The sequence below is a fragment of the Diadema setosum genome, unplaced genomic scaffold (genome assembly GCF_964275005.1).
Source record: "Diadema setosum unplaced genomic scaffold, eeDiaSeto1 scaffold_32, whole genome shotgun sequence".
NCBI lineage: Eukaryota > Metazoa > Echinodermata > Echinoidea > Diadematoida > Diadematidae > Diadema > Diadema setosum.
The window spans coordinates 67,920-89,072 of NW_027307658.1; the positions used below are offsets into that span (position 1 = coordinate 67,920).

Genomic DNA, 21,153 nt, shown 5'->3' on the forward strand with positions numbered 1-21,153 from the left:
AGTGGATTTTGTCATATTTTTGCGTGGTTTCGCCCAATGACTTACAGAAAAAAAGCCAGATACAAAAAAGAAAAAAGAAAAAGGAAATGCCCTAACATTTCTATTCCTAGTACTCTGGATTCATCAGTCGATCAATATAAACAGCATCCTTCTTATTGGCTTCAAGCTCATTCTGATAAATGTTACTTTTACCATTTTTCGTGTTGTATCTGTTACATCAGGTTGTTAGCAAACTGGTAGTGTATAGTTGCAGGGCAAACAGATTTGACTGCACACAACCCATATCAGTGGCAGATCAGGCCATTATAGATCAGACACTTGTAATGTTGTATTTCTAACATATCTGAGGAGTCAGATGATGCTGTTCTAATTGGTGACTAGGAATGAATAACATTCTTGAAAGACATCAACACAGTTTACAACAAATGTGAGACTTACCACTCTTCTTTTCGTTAGTATGAAATGAAGCCGGGATCCTGTTTGCTTTACATTAATCGACTGCAATTTCACACTATCCTAGTCCAGAGTTTGTAGTATAGAACACTTTGAGTGTAAGCGAGTTTTCATGTTTTACACTTTTATCATTGATCTATATTTTCAGAGATCACATTACATACCTTAAGTATCTTTATTATCCCAAGACAGAAAATGAAAATGATGTACTTGAAACGGAAGAAAGTTTTCTTGAAATCCAATGACTTTGATTCATTAGATTTTAAATTCATCTTAGCCAAAGATTCAAGACAGCAAAAAAAGGTTCAAGCTAATGTTGCAAATAGCCATCATTTATCTTCTGGCGTCTGTCGACAGTCATGCATGCATTTTCAAAAACCATTTTCAGATTCTCTTTTAAGACCCCATGTAATGACATATCTTCAACAAACTAGGCAAGTAGCATCCCAAGGATGACAGGCTATCAAGTTGTTCAAATAGACGCCATGTCCAAAAGGTCCAAGAACCCCCAAATTAAGGAATTGATCATAAAAAAAAAACCTCACACACACACACAACACACACACACACACACACACACGTAGAACCAGTTATAACAGAGCTAGGTAAAAAGTACAAAGATGAATATCTTGGAGACTGCATAGTTTCGCAGTTTTATCTTCCTTCTTTTCAAAATTTTACACATTTTATATATATATATATATGGTACCAGTACAGAAAATATGACGAAGTAGGGTGGTAATGCATTTCAGTCCAGCAGTGCTATTTAGTCACACGAAATTTTCGACGAATACATTCGTCTTTCTTCAGAATTGCCATTGTCGACCTTCAGGAAGACAAATATATTCGTCGAAAATTTGGTCTGAATAACTAGCACTGTTGGACTGAAATGCATCACCAGTCTACTTCGTCATCTATATATATATATATATATATATATATATATATATATATATATATATATGTATATATATATAATGGTATTGTTATCCGCGTGTTGGAATAAGAGCATGAAGACGATGAAGACAAACAAGTTGACATAATGCATTAGAATCCAACTTCATTTATTTGTAAACCAAATTTTCGACCCTTGCACGGATGTTCCTCGGGGTAAAAATTGTTACCCTGAGGAACATCCGTGCAAGGGTCGAAACCAATTTTCGACCCTTGCACAGATGTTCCTCAGGGTAAAAATTGTTACCCTGAGGAACATCCGTGCAAGGGTCGAAAATTTGGTTTACAAATAAATGAAGTTGGATTCTAATGCATTATGTCAACTTGTTTGTCTTCATCGTCTATATATATATATATATATATATATATATATATATATATATATATATATGTATATGTATATTTTTTTTTTCTTTTTTCTTTTTTTTTACGTGTGGGCACTAATGTCCCCATCTGTATCTAGAGTTGCTGCTTTTATAAAACCAGAAGAGCATCGAGTAAATACATCAGTGAGTGTATTAGCATACTTTCAAGATTATTATGGCAGATGCAGGGGTGACCTCCTTGGGGCTAGTGCCAAATAGGTACCAATTTTCACTCTTTCATCTTAAAAAAAAAAAAAAAAAAAAAAAAAAAAAAAAAAAAAAACTGTTCAATTTGTTATCAAATTTGGCTGGTAGAATATTGGTATATAAAATGGGAACCATCCCCCGGCCACAGAATGCCCAAAGGCACCTCAAATCTGATCTAGGTGCGGCCACCTTTGGGCTGGGACCAAATTATCGGAGGCCACTTTTGATTTTTGATCCTCCTTTTGAAAACACATGGTCAAATTTACAACAAACTTAGTACTGTAAGTGCATTTATCGCTAGTGTCATGCATAATTATGGACATCATGCCTCTTTGGGCCCTGGAGGTCCCTAAAGGCTTCCAGATATGGCCCTACAGTTTCCCAACGTCTTCCAATTTCCTTTCTCCCAAGTAATAGTCTGTAAACATGCAAGGAAGGGGAACTTGAGATGCTCGGATGAGGGCTGGACCCCTGGGTCTTTTATTCAGAAAGTGAGTGAGTGACATGGTACCCTGATATGACAAGATCGTCATCTAGTGTCCAAACTCATGAAACTTTTGTAGAGTAGCTTATGGATATAAGCTACTCTTAATTTGAATAGATTTATGTATGAATATACGCACATTTTTAGTGAAATATAGGTAATTATTCCTGAGTAGAAGGTATTCTACATCAGTGATTCTCAGCAGTAAAATTAAGACCACAGACACCAACACTGGGTACCTTTTACAAATGGAGATATAAGCCTGTAGAGGCATTGTGGCGGCTTTTTATGCATTTGATTAAATGCAAATATATGCAGATAATGTATAAAGGGAAGCTTGAAAGTTACTGCTTATATGATAATTGTATTACTTGACATAAAAAACAAAGGTTTAGACACAAGAATCTATTTTCTGCGGGTTTTATGTCCAGATATATAGCGACTTATTCCTGAGTGTACTGCATTACTAAGATACCTGCTTGTACAGACAATATGGCGGCCATTTTGTATGTTATTATATGCAAATATATGCAAAAACTATATAAAGGGATGCTTGAACGTTGATAAAGATAATGTATTCCTTGACCTATAAAACATAGGTTTAGACACCGGAATTTACTTTCTGTGGGTTATATATCCCGAGATATAGGCATAAATAGGTTGTATGGCGGCCATTTTGAATTTATGCAAATTAGACACTGATCCACCACTCGAATTTTAGGGAACTTTTAATATGTTATTTTAATAGCTCCTCCGGTTCATATGCAAGTGGAATCGTTTCTGTTGCAATTAGTTGTGGGTTAACCCACTTTTTGTCGTATTTTGACTGGACTACATGTATTGTTCATTTAAACGCGAAATCAAACTGAAAATTGACTTTGATCTCGAATTTTGATGGAATCTCGATGCGCAAAATATGTTGCAGAAATTCCTCTCTTGGGAAGGGGGAATAGCCCGTCATTTACCATCCCCAGCTCGGACATCTTTCTATCGTCAAAGACTTTCGACTTTAAAGAACCAAATGCCATGCAAATGCGTGCTGCCTTGTGTTGATCTATGATACCCTAAACGTCACTGACGTCTATGCGTCTTAATGAATATCTCAATTCGCGTCATATGTTTATGTAACATTTTCCATGCTATTTTTGATATGATATTCAAAATACATTGCAAGGAAATATGGAAGTTATGCTCAGGAAATTGCTTTTCAATGTTTTTTCTTTAGTTAGTCTTAATAGTCTCTTAGTAGTGGTTGACCGATGACGTCATCAACAGAATCTTGCATTCGAAGATTTGCTATTGGCGTCACAAGTAAAATGAATCATTATAAAGTGTATTATGAAACATCGGAAAATACGACCTTGGTAAGTCAACATGCCTTTGCAGTGTGTAGGTCATGTCATCAGCAACATGTATTTGCATTGAGTACAATAAAAGCAGACTATAGGCCCTACATTTAGATTGTAATGGTAGCTTGCTGAAAGACAAAAATGATAATAATGTTATGAAAAGTTTGTGTATTATTCCTGTCCTCGCTATACAGAGAAGCCTATACTCTTCAAAGCCACCGATCGGACGTGGAAGCGAAGTTCACTGATTGTGTAAGAATTATGATGAGGCATTATATTTACAAGTGCATAAAGCAATATTGCATCAACAGGGGAGGTGAAGTCGGTACGACGCAGGTCTGCTGTTTAGTGTTACCAATTAATGATGGCCAAGCGTAGAATAGCGGACAATGCCGTAATGGAAATTGTGAACTTCAGTGTGTATTGTGTCCCGTTTCCATATCATCATGCATGTGTGCTCGTGACGCACACGCCTTTCTATTATTTACTGACATACTCAGAATGTCCCATACAATCATGAAAAGTTCATGAAATTAATTAAACGAATGTTCAAAGTGCGGGTCCACACCGTGTTTTTGTTGACTGTAGCAAACAAAGTACAGAATCAGGAAAAGAGTACAATAGAAGTTCCATTAAATCCGGCATTAAATTGACTGATGTTGATTCACCGTACTGTAACTGTTCGTGATATTGATTGTCTACCTCTCACTCAAATTAGAAGAGGCAGCGATGTGATTACCTTGTAAATTTCCTAGGATGCGTTGGTAAACAAAGAAAGTTCGTGATTTTCAGCTTTCGAGATGGCTATGTTTGCTTCCATATTAGTTACATGTTAGTATATCCCATTGATATTAATGTTTCTATAGGCAAACCAAAACCCTCATTTAAATGTAAGTTGAGTGAAAGCAGCAATTAGCGGAACACATCAATGAAAGTTTGAGGAACATTTTATTATGACAATCGATGCAAAAGTATTTTGCATTTTCTTCCTTTAGTTTCGGTGCCGTCATCGCTAGGTAAGGAGACTACAACAGTTCATGATGTCATTCTGGACAACAATATAATATAGAGAGACAAAAAGAAATTTGAACTTATATTGTCCTTATAGTGTTGTCCATAATGACGCCAAGAACTATTCTTATCCAGCATTGACGAAGCCCTCTTAAAGGTAGGGAATACCTTTTACAGACCTCCCAAAATGCAGCAAAACATTAAATATGAACCTCAGGGGACTTGTTTTGGCCACTGCTGAGAAATTTGGAAGTCAACAGTTATCTACAATTTGAATAATGCACAATACTCAACTACTCAGTAGTTCTGTGTGTCAGTCACACTTAAGCCTTTCTGTTGCAGTCTTCTGTATATTTTATCTACAAACACAAATCTAAAAGTATAAGAGCTGATGTAATAATATATAGAGTGTGTGACAAGAATGTATATAGAAATGTTTGTAAGTTTTGATGAACTTTCTTCACAAAATATACATGATGGACACACATGCAGTGCATGGGTCTGCAAAGGTAGCCTAGTAATGTACTGTAATTTACGGTGAGCCCCGAAAAAAAAAAATCAATTCAAAATCTAAGGGTCAATAAAAATGTATTAAATGTTACCTTCCACTTTCAATACTTTATGGGAGTTTCTAAAATGATACTCTCTTCAACATACCACTGTATTTATACAATTCTTCATTTAAGGCATGCAAATAGAATTCCCTACCTTTAAAGCAATGTAAAGTAAGGAAAATAATAACTTTTCAATCGATTGCCCAATTTTCTTCAAACTTTCACTGATGTTTACTACTAATATTGCTGCTTTTATCCAGTCCAATGTTTATATTTGGAGTTTGGTTTCATTTAACAAAATGGGAGACATATGTACCGTGGGAATTCGATGGAGTTAGATGACTGGTCCGATTCGGATATATTTGAGAATCCTCGTAATAAAGAATTGTTTACAATTTTATCACTGATGTCTATGCAAGTACACACACACAGCCGAAAAATCTCGACTGGCATGACTGGAGTCTACCGTTACAGGAGAGCGTACGTTTCGATGAATGTATTCGCTGACTGGCGCTGTTCGTGGTGTTTGCATACCCCGTTGGGCAGGGGAAAAAAAGGACGACCCACCATGCCCATGAACATGATGAATGAAGTATGCATTGCAATAACCAGATTAGGTTACTATCATTTTCATCATACTTCCACTTTTGCTACCTGCTCCTAAACGTATTAGCGATTACAATGAAATGTATCATTTTATTCAATCCATTCAAAGTTTATTTCATTTTCCGACAAAACATAAGTTACACTTCTTTTGACAACAGAGAATAAGGTAAACAGAACATTATGTATTGAAAAGAATGTACAACAATTGAGGACCTTATAGTAATTATACATTGTTGTAAAAAAGAAACAGAAGTGATCGAAATGAAGTACAATGTATAACTATGCTTAAAGTGCGAAAAATGGAGAGACCCACTAAAAAGACAGAGCTTGTAGAATGTGGGCCCCACTGGAAAAATAACATCAGTGGGAAGATTAATTGAAGCATCATAAATACAAAAGGAAAAAAAAAGAAAAAAAGAAGAAGAAGAAGTCTGGAAGCCCACTGAGAATTAGATTCACAGATAAATACATTTACTTTCATAGACGCGAACACACACAACACAATAAAAAGAATAAATCAAGTGTCTCTGTGGGCTTCCGAAAGAGGAGAACAGGGATGAGAAGGGAAGCAAAAGAACGAGCTCGACCGGCTGTTGTCGAAAAAGGAGAAGTACAAAGACGTGAGTTGCGCTAGCGTAAGAATTCAAAGTGCTGCACAGTGCGTAAACTTGTGAATTGCAGCATAGACACACCAACTGAAACTTTGACGGAAAAAAAGGAATCAGTAAGAGTTCAGTGGAAGCAGTATATATCGACAGCATGAATGGCTGTCCGTGCCAATCATACATTTTTGGCAAAGCAAAATATCCAATGTTACATAAAAGGAAGAAGAAGAAGAAGAAGAAAAAAAAAAAAAGAACTCGCCACCTGCAACGTTACCTTTAACTTCTTGATCACAAGGTTCATTGGAACAACAGTCCATTGGTATTGTCATATGGTACATTATACACGATGTCACGTGGATGTTGCTTAATAGTAATAATGCAAATGACATACATATACAGAAAATAATATTACCTAAGATTCATGAGATTCAATATAGAACATGAGGCCTTAAACCATGTCATAGAATTGAAAATATAAAGTGAAAATAGAGGTACTTGGAATTCAATAGTAGGACCACTTCAGCAATGTAACCAGGTACATGCATGTTCTGTTCATAATAGTTAACAAATGCTGCCCGTAACAATAAAAAAAGAGAGAGGGTTTAATAAAAAAGGAGAAACGCCTTGCGGCAGGCATGGCCTGTCTTTCGTCAAACAAATGAATTCCCGATTAAAAGAACAGTAAGAAATAAAAAGGCTGAGATTTCATGGTGGGTTATTAGGCTGGTAGGAAAAAAAAAGACCCGTGAACTATTATACCACCCTAAAGGGAGAGGGGAATGACTGCTTGAAATGAAAGAGTGGCAAGTGTTTTGAAGACACCCGCATACTTTGGATGGAATCATAGATAATAAAATGGCAGTTTGAAAATGTTTACAAAGAATACCCCTGACAAAAAACGACAACAACAAACAAACATGGGGGTGACCCCAAGGGCTTGACCTATCCAAGGAAAAAAGAAAAAGAGAAACGAAACAGCTGAATTACATGGTGACGCATGGCTATATAATGACACCTTCCAAAAGAGCACCGAGATAAACTTATAGATACATATGAACAGAAGCCTTTGAGCCGCTCTTCAACCGCTTGGAAAGCGGGATTTAGTAGAGCAGATAAGCCGAAGAATTGTGCAAAATTTGACTAAAGCATGAAACTTTCACCATTGTTAGTACATGCTATAAGATTAATTTTAAGATCGGGAGGTAAGTCTGAATTGACCTCTGATGACCTCTAGAGGTCAATGACCTCAAAATCTAAGAAAATTGATATTTTGCGTCATTGGTTAATGATAAACACAGTAATGATGTACTAAAACTTAATATTTGTCACAGTGAAATTGTCTTTATGTTCCACAGAGCCCTGACAGGTTTCTACCTTTGACCTCTGATGACCTCCAGAGGTCAATGACCTCAAAATGTCAGAAAATTGATATTTTGCATCATTGGTTAATGATAAAACACAGTAATGATGTACTAAAACTTAATTTTTGTCACAGTGAAATTGTCTTTATATTCCACAGAGCCCTGACAGGTTTCTATCTTTGACCTCTGATGACCTTCAGAGGTCAATGACCTCAAAATGTCAGAAAATTGATATTTTAATGCGTCACTCATAACTGAAACACGATAATTATGTACTAAAAACTAATTTTTGTAAGAGGAATTGCCTCAATGTTCCACTGAGCCTTTCGAGTCAGATTTCTACCTTTGACCTCTGATGACCTCAGATGACCTATGATGAGGCCAATGACCTCAAAATGTCAGAACATGATATTTGGTGCAATTGGTTGATGACAAACATGATTTAGATGTTATATTCATTTGTATTACAATTGAATTGTTTTCCTATTCCACAGAGCAAGAGAAATTACTCACGTGTCTCTACCTTTGACCTCTGAGGAAGGTGACAGGTCAATGACCTCAAAATATCAGAATATTGATATTCTATGTATAGTCAATGGTCAACTTTGTAATACCCGATGTACAATCATTTATGCTATTATAGAAGAATCTTGTCATTCCATGGAACATTGGTCGTTAGCCTGTGCATTATATCCAACTTTGACCTCTCAGGACAATGAGAGGTCACTGAGGTCACATGTGTAGGCTTACCTATATTGATGTTTGGCTTCATTGGTGTAATCGTAAATGCTTAATCATGTACAAATCACGCACTGATGTTTTGATCAAAGTATGTATGCATATTCCACAGAGCATTGGTTTATAGTAACAGGTCTCTGAAATGTGAGAGGTCAATTACTTCAGAAATAAGCTTAAGTTTCTTGAGTGATGGCAGTGACCTCAAATACAACTGTTATGTTTGGGTCAGTTATGTAGACTAGCAAATATAGGCAAATATGGCCATTATCTCGACACTCGAGGAAAACAAGGCCCACGAGACTGATATACAGAGTGTTTAATCTATTCAGTGTAAGTCTCATAGATCTTTTCCCCCATTTGTCGGACTCATTATGGGACTGGTTTGCCTAAGTGTCAAGCTCATGGGTAATATTTGCATAGTTTCCAGCTGGTGGGCCTGTATTGGCCAGTGTAAAGCTGGTGGGTTGTTACAGTATGACTGCGATGAATGACTCATGGTCCTGGAGTATACAGTCCACAGCTGCGACATCATGGACCATCTTGAAAACTTCGACATACTGTGAGGCCCAACATGCATTCCACATGAAGCAATCCTGTGTATTGCAACTAGCTATTGCCATCCGAGACCTACCCAGGGAATAGATAAGCATTCATGGCAAACCATGGAGAAAGCGGATTGTGCAAAATATTTTGGAGTTCCAATAGGAGGCTCAGCTGGAATCAAATCGCCACAGCAGCTTAAAAAGGTTACACTTCAACCAAAGACTCTCTCCAGACGAAGATACGAGTATCATAAAGTTCAGGTGTTTTGCTACTCCATGCCGCTCAGGACTGTCCTGGAATATGCATGCATCATCTGGGATCCATTCACCCAGGTGAAACATCATGAAGTTTGGAATGATCCAGAGAAGATATGCACTCTTTAACTGCAATGACCATCATATGCAAAACAAGCAGTGTTACAGCCACACTTGAAAAACAAAACAAAGCAAAGCAAAACAAAACTACAATGGCAATCCCTGTAAGAAAGTACAGCTCAGGCAAATTCAGCGATGATGTTCTGCATCAAGAACCCCACAATATTCACTCCGCAGGAAGTTGTGGCTCTATTGCTGCATTCTTCAAAAAGGGCAAATGACCAAAAATGTCAGGCATCATTTGCAAGAACACAAAGTAGGCCTACTCCCAAAAAAGGTGGCGGCTACTCTCGGCCACTGTCTCTTGTATCTCTTTGAAACACTTCAGGAGAGAGATACTCAATATTCAGCTCTGTTATTAAAGATACATATGTCTCTCTTTTTGTTTTTGCATTTGTTTGTTGTTTTTTGCTTCATATAGCTCTTTGGATACCTTCTTTAACCAATTAAGAAAAGGCTCCATGGCAGAATATTACAAGATTACACAGTATAATGAAGAAGAAGAAGAAGGAGAATAGGAAATGAGATCTGTTGTCAATGATGCAGAGCCAATACCAATCAGTTCCATGGCAGATCTTAGTCGGCACTGCAAAGGTTTGGATGTCTCTCTCTGTTGACAAAGGATATTCTAAAGCTCCAAGTAAGTCCATGGGGTGGTTTACATTGTCTGGGCATAGAGGGTTGGGTTGGGTATATGAGGATATGATGCTTTGTTATAACAATTAGGTCTGAGATATCTATTTTTTATGTTTGTTTTGACCATCCCGCATGGATCTCCAACGAAAAGGAATGATAATGTGTTAGACCCAGCCGCCATCGTGTTTTTTCAATAGATTTTGATATTACAGTGAAGTTGAGAAAAAAGTAACCGCTCATTGTCCTAGATGGAAGTCAAAATTGAACTGTGTGTGGAATACTCTGCATACAATTTTGGACACACACACACACACACACAAAATGCATTTTTTTTGGAATATAATTATTATTTCATAACAGCTGGCCATTACAAACCAATGAGACCAGACATCAATATTCTTACATTTTGATGCATATCTTTCAATATCCTCCAGGGGTCAGAGGATCATCGCTAATGTTCATGTAAGTGAAATGAGTACACGCCTTTTGAATTGCTCACTTTTATTGCTATAGAAATACACAATATGTGCATCATGTCAATCATTAAATATTGTATCAGTTTCATTTTCAGTCTTGGATTATTTTTTCTATGTACAAATGAAATCGTGGCAAAGTAAACAACATTCACATCAAAATATAAACGAGAATACTAAAAAAGAAATGGATGTAATAACGTGCAAGGCAAATACCAGGCCTACATCATCTTAAGGTATACAGGTAAAGGAAATCACCTTATTGATAAACAATTCACTTGACTGGGATAGCGACCACTGAACAATATTGTTTCTTAAAACTCTCTCTTCTTTTCAACAAGTGGAATAAAACACATGCACATACCGGGGCATCAGTTTGGAGGAGGGGTGGGGTGGTGGCAAGGATAGTTGACCCCCACCCCATTAAATTCTTAGATGTGGACTATGTTTTGTTATTGTTAGTTTTTGTTGTTTTTTGTTTTTTGCTTTTTAGACAGAAAACTGCCCAGTTTTTCACTTTAAGTGTGCATCGGATTGTTAAAATTTAATAGATTCTGAAATGCAAAATCTCCCTTCTGTGAGAGGGGATATCTCCTTTCGATAGACTCCTTCCCCCTGCTTGGTTCCTTCCACAGATATAACATACTTTGGGGAATGATTATTTCCCTTATTCTATGAAAAATGTTTTTAAGAGATATTTTAATTTGAATTCCAAAGATGAAAAGGCTTTCCTATTGTATATGCACGATTGTTCATTTTGGAGGGCAAGAGGCATTTGCCCCGCCTCCCGAGAAAATATGGGAGGGGGAATGGTGGGGACATAAAACTTTGCCTCCAAGTATTTCCTGAGATTGAGATTTTTTTTCTTCACTTTTTTGACAGAAAATGAATTGTCACTGAACATTTCAGCTATGGTATGCACCAGATTAAAAGGCAGAATCTCCTTTGCATACCCCCTTCCCCACACTATCTTTCGTTATGTCCCCTTCCATATACGCTCAGTGCTTTTGTCCCATTTTTTGTTCTATATCATCACAAAGTATGTACTAGATCTTTAATTTCAGTTCCGACATATTAAAGAAAATCCCTCTTGTTGGAGGGGGTAGTGTATCTTTCAATTAACAATCCCTCCTCGGTTTCTACCCTTAGATTTGGTACACTCCTTTTACTGAATTTCCCAAATATTCCATCATAAATGTGTATACTAGATTTTTTTTTTACATTTCTATTCTTACTGCAAAGGCTCCCTCGCATGGGAAGGATTGGGGGACAGCCCCTTTCATACCCTCCTCTCGCTGTATCAACCTCTCCTCCATGCATTGATTATGGCTACACATTTGGGTATGGACTTTTTTTTTTTCAAAATGGTAGTTCAACCAAGAGTGGCACGAGATCATTGAATTGCAAACAAAAGAATGCAAAGCTCCATAAAGTGGGAGGGGGATACCTCCACCCACATCCTTCTGTCGATTGGTCTTCCTCCATAGATGGCTGACTTACTACACCTTTTTGATACAATTTCGAGGTATTCCTTCAAAAGTGCCTGTGTGCCAGGTCGTTGAATCTCATTTCTCAAAATACAAGAGCTCTGTCGAATGGGAGTGGAATACCCTACCCTCGCAAACGCTGCGCTTGCTGGGTTCCCATCCATATAGACTTGGTACACCTTGGTGATCCATAATTTTCCAAATATTCCCCAAAACGTATGCATCAGATTCTTAAAAAAAAAAAAAAAAAAAAAAAAAAAACTTCGTCTTTGGGAGGAGGGTAGGTGAGATGCGCCCACACCCCATCAACTTCCGTATAAGTGATGACGCACACATTAAACAAGAGCTACACTGAATCACTGATTTCAGGTCTAAACCTGCAAAAATTCCTATCCCCCACCCACATCCTCCCCCTCCGCTTCATTCCTTTGCACCATGAACTTATGCTTTAATATTTTCCAAGTCCCCCCCCCCCCACGTGAAAACAGCTCGACACCCCTTGCTCTGTGCACATACCCGACTTAGATAATTACCTGAAAAGTTCTGCGGAATGAGTAGCCACTTTTTTGGTAACAGAAATGCATGGTTTGTAAGCCCTACATTATAAACAATTATTAACTATTAACTATCGCAATATCAATATTAACATCCTCACATTTCATTCGAGGTATTTGACCTTGTGATTTTCATAGGTGAACGGTAATGGCTCGTTAATAAACAGGGCCTACGAGTGCTCTCTAAAACATCATCATGTTTACCATTGATGATGCCAAACTATTCTGATACTTTGAGGTCATTGACCTCTCGAGATCATCAGAGGTCAAAGGCAGAAACTCGTCTGTGTGCCTTGGAATATGAAGACGATGTCATTGTACACAGATATGCTTGTTTTGTACATCTTTACCATGTTTGACCTTTCACCAATGATGTCATACTTCAATATTCTGATATTCTGAGGTCATTGACCTCTCAAGGTCATCAGAGGTCAAAGGTAGAAACCTGTCTGCTCTTTAGAATATGAAGACAATTTCATTGTAAGACAGATATGCTTGTTTTGTACATCTTAACAATGGTTACCATTAACCAATGACATCACAGATCAATATAATATTTTGAGGTCATTGACCTCCAAAGGTCATCAGAGGTCAAAGGTTAAAACCTGTCAATACTCTGTGGAATCAGAAAATGGTTTCCCTGAAGTATAGATGCCTGTTTAGTGAATCATAACCACATATATCATTCACAAATGTCTAAAAACATCAATATTTTGATATTTAAAGTTCATTGACCTCTGGAGGTCATCAGAGGTCAAAGGTAAAAACCTGTCAGTGCTCTGTTGAATCTGGAAATGATTTCTCTGTGGTATAAATGCATGTTTAGTGCAACATAACCACATATATTATTTGCAAATGTCTAAAAACATCGATTTTCTGATATCTAAAGTACATTGACCTCTGGAGATCATCAGAGGTCAAATCAGACTTACCTCCCGATCTTAAAATAAATCTTATGGTATGTACTAACACTGGTGAAAGTTTCATGCTTTAGTCAAATTTTGCACAATTCACGTGATTTTGAGGGCTTATCTGCTCTACTAATTGGGGTAGCGTCCAGGAGAACATTAAACACATTTGCAAATAATCGAACTTTGTTGTAGAAATGACACGCTGTACGAGGTCAATGCTTAACAATGCAAATCGAGAGTAGACATTACATATACAGAGAAGAGAACATAGGATTCATGTGGTTCAGTGAAACATCGGATTTTAAAATGCATGTCACGGTCATCGATCGTATCTTAGAATTGAAAATAAGGAGAAAATAAGGGTACGTGTAATTCAATAAACGATTATGGCGATGTACCCAGAGTCGTGCATGTTCAGTTCACAGAAGTTCATTAGAGTTGCCCATAGCAACAACAAGAACAACAGAAAAATAAGAAGAAAAAAAAAGAAATCAGCAACAAGGACTCCCGATTTAAGAACCGAGAGAATCAAAATGGCGAAATGGCTGGCAGAATCAGAATGGCTGGTGACACATGACACCTTCAAAAGGGACATCAAGATAAACTGATAAATTCATATGAACAGGTGCCTTGTCTTCACTTCAAAAGCTTTGAAAGGAGGTGGGGGTAGCGTCCGGAAGGACGTTTAAAACACATCACGCACATTACATAGGCAAATAATCAGACAATGTTTAGAAGCGACATGCCATACGCAGTCAATGCTTAACAATTCAAATCAAGTGTAGGCATTTCATAAACAGAGAAAAGAGCCTAGAATTCATTGTGGTTCAATAAAACATCTGGTCATTTAAATGAAGATCGCGGTCGGCCACCGTGTCTAGAATTGGAAATAAAAGAGAATAGTGGTATGTGTAAATACAATAGACCCCTTAGCAATGTAACGAGATTCATGCATGTTCTGTTCACAGAGGTTCACAGGAGTTGCCCGTAGCAACAAAAGAAAAAAAAAAGACATGGGGGGGGGGGGGGCTTGTCCTATCAGATGTCAAGATAACCAAATGAATTCCCGACTTAAGAACCGAAAGAAACGAAACAGCTGAATTTCGTGGCGGCACATACTTACATTATAACACCTTGAAAGAGAACATCTAGATACACTGACGGTGATGAACAAGTGCCTCTGACCGCCCTTTAACCGCCTTGAAAGGGTGTGGGGGTAACGTCCGGAAGGAGGTTGAACACATTACGTAAGCAAATAATCAGACAATGTTTTAGAAGTGACATACCGTACGTAGTCAAAGCTTAAATATACAGAAAAAAAAGACATTACAGAAAGCCTTACCTAGGATTGTTGTGGTTCAATAGAACATAAGGGCCCGAATTCACGAAGGTGGTACAAATGAAACCATGGTTTACACCATGGACAAAAAATATGGAGCGCCAAGTGTCACATGGAATACTTCGTTACGAAATCAGTCATTTCGTCGATGAAATAATGATTTTGTAATGAAATGACAACATTTTGTAACTAAATGAACATTTCATCCAAGAAATGATAATTTCGTTAACGAAACGGTCATTTTGTCGACGAAATGACCAATTTCGTAACGAAATATTCCGTGCGACACTTGGCGCTCCATGGTTTTTGTCCATGGTTTAAACCATGGTTTCATTTGTACCACCTTCGTGAATTCGGGCCAAGGTGTTAAAATGCAGATCACGGGCATCAGCCTTGTTATGGAATTCAAAATAAAAAGAAAGTTGGGGTACTTGAAATTCAATAGACCACTACGGCAATGTAACCAGATTCATATGTCCTGTTCACCAAAGCTCACAAAAGTTGCCCATAGCAACCAAAAAACATTGTGAGGCGTGGCCCGTCTATAACATCAAACAAGTGAATTCCAAGCAGAAGAGGCAAAAGATATGAAACAGCTGGATAATTAGGCTGTTGGGAAGAAAAAAAAAAAACCCATGAACTAAACACCACCCTAAAAAAAGTGGTCTAATGGTGGTAAACTCTGAATATATAGACAATTGCAAAAATACCATACAAAGAGTGGCGGGTTTTGCGGTGGGCTCTGCACACTTCGGGTAAAAGTGCTGATAATGTTACTGTTCTAAAATTTTCAAAGAACACCCCTAAAATGCCTAACATGGTGTTTTAAAATGTGAAGAAAATAGGGGTACATGTGGATGTAATTCAATAGACCATTTTTAACAGTGTAACCAAACTCTTGCATGTCCTGTTCATGAAAATTCACTAGAGTTGCCCATTTACGTGGGTACGTAGTGAAAAACTGATTAAGTAAAGTATAATAAGGACCACAAAAAAAAAAAAAAAAATTGTAAGAGGCCTGGCTTGGCCTGTCTATAACGTCATATAAGTGAACGTCAAAGAAGTGAATACCAAGCTTATGAGCCCAAAGAAACGAAACAGCTGAACTGCTTAATGCGGGCATATTGCTGTTAGGAACAGAGACGCCGGTGAACTAAATATCACCTTAAAAAGAAGAAGAAAAAAAAAAGAGCGGTCAAATGATGGTAAGCACTGAATGCGGCAGATACCATGCAGATAGTAGCATTTGTTGTGTTTTGTTTCTCTCTTTTCGGTGAGATCCCCACCCTTTGGATGGAAGTGCTAACAATGTGATTATTCTAAAATTCAAATTGTCCTGAGGGACGTTAGACAACTATTAACATAATCCTCAGAGGAGGAGATGTAGCACAGGTACAAGAATTATAGGACACCAAAAAAAAAAATGTCGGTTTTATCATCAATATTTAAAGTTGTGATTCAAATTGCGCCGCATGTTAAGTATCGGGGTAAAAGGAATAGTACGTGGCATGGTGAGTACGTCAAAAACAATTATTATAACTGAAAAATTACTTGTACTATAATTATGATACCCTATTGGGCGTTAGAAAATAATTGATTGTTATTTATATACGAATAAAAAATATATATATATAATGCCTAGGGTAGATTAGGTGAAGGGTGGACAAAATTTAAACAATAAAATTATTTATTTATCTATTTATTTTTTACAATGCATGGACTGAAATCCTAAAAAATCACACCAAGGTGTACTTATAATTCAACATCTCTGAACATAAGAAAAATGGCAAAACCGTGGGTAAACCATAACATATCATAAATACTGGGTATATCGTTGATTGAGGGGTGAATAAGGAGGGAAATTATGATTATTACCGTTAAAAATAGATATGTTTGTTTTTTTGATAAAACGTTTGTCTTTGCGTGTGTAAATAATAACTCATGATAATTTCAATATTGGAAAAAACTCAGTAAAAGGCATTCAAAGGAGAAAAGGGTTGCTTAGCTTGGTGTCATAACATTTGATGAAAATGAAATAAGAATGTGCCCATCCTTTGTGATACTATTACACTGTGTTGCTCACAAGTAGTGGCGTGCAGAAACGCGTAGTCGATAGAAGTGTACAGTGTTTCTCTTTGTATACCTATCAAATGGACAGCAACGTTTATCAGAGTTATTCAATAAACGTATCATTACTAACTTCACACAGCTATAGTTTTATATAGGGGGAAAAACAATGAACTCATCTGCTTATTGCATGTGATGCGTATCATAGGAATACACATATATGCAAAATGAACGACAATAGACGAAAACGTATAAGACAAATGAAAAGTACTGATTCAACTTGATTGAATTACAATGACATTTTGTTGATATAAATTGATTTTTTTTTTTTTTATGTGGAAAGGGTATTACATTTAGGCCTACGAAAACCACAGAAGAAAATTGTGACTTTACCTCTTCATATTACAATCATAGGTATTCGGATACCAATGGAGCAACGGTCAATCCGACCAGGTAGACCAGGCGGAAGATGACTCGTTTGGATGTTTGGTCATGAGAACTACTTTGGCACCACGAACTGCTATTTGTGTTTTCAGATTCTTGGTCTTGCGGAGATTGTATGCGATGGATGCTAAACGGCCGCGTTCGCGTTTCATCCGCGGGGGGAGGTCGGTGCGGACCGTGATGCGGATCCGTGCTGGGGACTTCTCGGTGGCGTTCCTTGGGCGTCGCGGTTGCTCGAAAGCACGAAGCAACTTGTCACGATCACTCATCCTCGCAAAGCGGACTGTGATGGGGTCCGGAGGTTCAGGGGCGTTGGTAGCGCCAATGGGGGTACTCTTGGTGGGGAGACGATGGATGTTAACCACCGGGATCTTCATCGCTTCCTCCGTTGAAATTTCCAGAAGGTGGGCGAACGCCTTCGCTGCTTCTTGATAAACATTCTCGTTTGGGTGGGATGCAATGCCGTAGAAAAGCAAATTTTGTTTGCGGTGGTGAAGCTCTTGTTGAATGAGCTTGTCTTCAAATTCGGTCTTCATTTGATCTAGTTGCCGCTGAAGTTCGGGGATTTTCCCGGCCTCAACGAATTGGATCCTCGCAGACGTGTCGGCGACCGAACCTTCAAGGTCCTGCATAGTGGATTTCACTGTGGCAATATCGGTTTTTACGGCATTCAGATCAGAAATAACGTGGTCCAGTTTGTTATTAATTTCCGTCTTGAAATCCGCAAACATGTTTCGTAGTTCAGAAATGATGGCGTGACCAGTATCTGATGGAACGTTGGGGGCCTGCTCAGAATCGCCTCGGCGGCTGGTGGGGTGTGGTTGGTGGGGCATGCCGGGTCTACTCGCTGAAGGCCTGCCAATTGACGAGGAAGCACTCACCGGTCTAGGTTGAGGGGGTGTACTGACAGAAGTTCCTCGGGGATTTTTGTCCTTTTGCACGGTAGATTTACGGAAATTATAGGCAGAGCTTCCTTTAATTGATCCAGTGTTCACAGCTGCAATAAAGATTTAGGTAGCATTAAGGTATGCAGTTCATAGTAGCTGGGTGTTGAAGGAGCTAGCTGCGCCCCACGTCCGTCTCGTTAGCCGGCCATGCGTGACATTATTGCTAGTAGAAACGGCATCTATTTTTTTTTCATTGAACCCCTCACAACACCGAAAAAAAAAAAGAGGAGGGGGGGGGGGGGGGCAATGTACATTTCCTGTACGATTGAAAAAAAAATAGAATAAACCAGATCATATTATAACGATAAAGATTCGAGACGAACGGATGTGTTTCAATCTCATAATTCAGAGAGAAATTCATTCAATTTAACGACTCAAATTTGCCATTCAATTTCGCGCCAGCCGGATAGACGCTCAAATTCATTTACGCAACTTCGCACTTTCGAATTCAATCAACAAACACAACTTCCACCGGCTTTTTTTTTTCACGGTCATACGATTGGATGATACAATTTCATTTTCATTTTAAAGTCTAATTTAGTTATCTTACTTGCAATGGATGTATTTCTTTCCTGTCGACCTTTCTGTCACTTTCAATTCATCCCTAACAGTATGGATGTAACATTTAGGAAATAGCCATATCCCAGAATATCTAAGGGATCCTATATACGTCCAAATCCATACTGATCCACTTTGATACCGTTATAGTTCCCCGTGTCCATATCATAAAGTGCTGCAATCGGATCAGCTTTAGATAGACCTATTTTATCAAAGAGTTATATCGCCAATTTTGCTAGTTGTTAAGGTCATGCTTCATCCACTAATTCTGTCCGTATTCGAGTTGTTCACGCATACTATGTCATAGCAGCGGCTAAAATCGTATATTGAATCGTATGTATTTGAAAGTGGGGTTACACGAGTTATTAGCTTATATGTGTCAAAATCACATTTCAAGGTATTGTATATTAAGTTTGCATATTCAAACATCTGAGTAACTACAAAGAATAAAAGCAACAACGAAAAATACTGCTCATACTTTGTAATTGTTTGCCTTATCGTGAATTTGAATTCCTTAATGCTCTCCACGGCGGTGCTGATGCGAATTTGAATGCGCTGCACTTCCACTTTTAATTTGAATGCCATTTTTACACCCTTGTGTGAGAAACTCACAAAATCGGACGCTGATTAAAAAAAAAAAAGTAATGAAATTGAATGAACTAGTTACCTTTTTGGATGTCGATTTCGGTGATCATTGAAATTCGCTCGAACGTGAATGACCGCATCGTTAAATCGAACGCAAATCTGATGAAATTGGGCGGGAAAAACCTATAGTTTTTCTTTTTTTCTAAGAAAATCACGCAACAATACTAAAAGTATAGTTTACCATTTGGGAGCAGTAATGTTAACAATGTTCGAGATATCATATTTGATTATGTGTAGGCCGGTTGTATCATTAAAAAAGAAATTCTACCATACACAAATTTCGTAATAAAGTCTAAAAAATATAAGGAGATATCACTATTTTCGCCATTAACCCTTTGTGTGCCTCAATTTTTTCTTGTCCATAGGTTTGTGTATGAAATTTGTGCACATGAGACTCACTGGCAAAGGAAGGCTTAAACCATAACTGTAGACGTTTTACTCTGGAAACATTCGTATCATAACTGTTGTTCACATTTTTAATATTCAACAAAAGGGAAAGTTGCTTTATTGTAGAAAACTGAACAAAAAAAGTAAAGTAAATTAAAGTAAACACAATATCGCTTTGCTCCCTTGGGATATCTGTCCGAAACATACTGGTAAAGAGTAAAAAAAAAAAAAAACAACAACAACAACAACAACACATTCGTACACTTCATACACATTATTATACTTCAATTCAAACATGTAAGTTACCCTGAAATTTAGGGCTATTTACGATTACTGTATGTGTGCTTGTGTGTGTATGTGAATGTGTACGTGCTTGTGTGTGTGTGTGTGTGTGGGGGGGGGGTGGAGTGAAAGCTGGTATTTTGCCTGAGTATTCCAAGGTCAAGTTGATGAGGGAAGACAGTAGTGACTCTTCTGGAAGACTAGATAAGGCTTATTCAGTAAACTTTTCTTCGGGACTATACCTTTCAGGATTAATGTTTGGCCGAGTTTGTTAATCTATGAGTTTCTTTTTAAGAAAAAAATCTACTTTTGCAGTGAACTATAGAAATATGTGATGCCTTTGTATGAGTTTTCTTCACCAATTTGTCTATTACGATTGCAAACCTAGTCTGAAGGTACCTATACAATTTGTGACAAAGATCTTCTTCTGAAGCAGTATCTATCCAAGGATAGAAAAAAATATTGATCCACACTTTGAACCCATAATGTAAACTATTTCTTGACAATCCTGCCATTTTTGTTCATGGATTTTTAGCAAAACTTAAGGTTAAATGTTCATCCCCGACTATATCACATGACATGCATGATGTATAAATCAGACTATAAAAAACTTTATACCTGATGCTGCTGTAGCTGCTTAGGGAAAATAATTAAGCTTCGCTAGTATAACAAAGTGTAATGTACATGTAAAGTGTAATGTACATCTCTCCCTCCATCTCTCCCTCTCTCTCTCTCTCTCTCTCTCTCTATCTATCTATCTATCTATCTATCTATATATCTATTTGTCTGTCTGTCTATATCTACCTATGTAAGTTTATA

General features: G+C 37.6%; 1 protein-coding gene across 1 annotated transcript; it reads right to left on the minus strand.

Moving 5' to 3' along the window:
* Window positions 1-17,511: 17,511 nt before the first annotated feature.
* LOC140245777 (uncharacterized) lies at window positions 17,512-19,745 on the minus strand. Its single transcript, XM_072325298.1, has 2 exons — window positions 19,688-19,745; window positions 17,512-18,512 (listed from the first exon to the last, which is right to left on the minus strand). The coding sequence occupies exons 1-2, from the start codon at window positions 19,743-19,745 to the stop codon at window positions 17,512-17,514; spliced, it is 1,059 nt and encodes a 352-aa protein (XP_072181399.1).
* Between the last annotated feature and the right edge of the window lie 1,408 nt (window positions 19,746-21,153).

Bases quoted from the DNA above. Each gene is read 5' to 3' on its own strand.
- LOC140245777 (XM_072325298.1), bottom strand. From the start codon at position 19,745: ATGCGGTCATTCACGTTCGAGCGAATTTCAATGATCACCGAAATCGAC. The intron at 18,513-19,687 runs GTAACTAGTTCA...TCTTTATTGCAG, and splicing joins CGAAATCGACATCCAAAAAG to CTGTGAACACTGGATCAATT.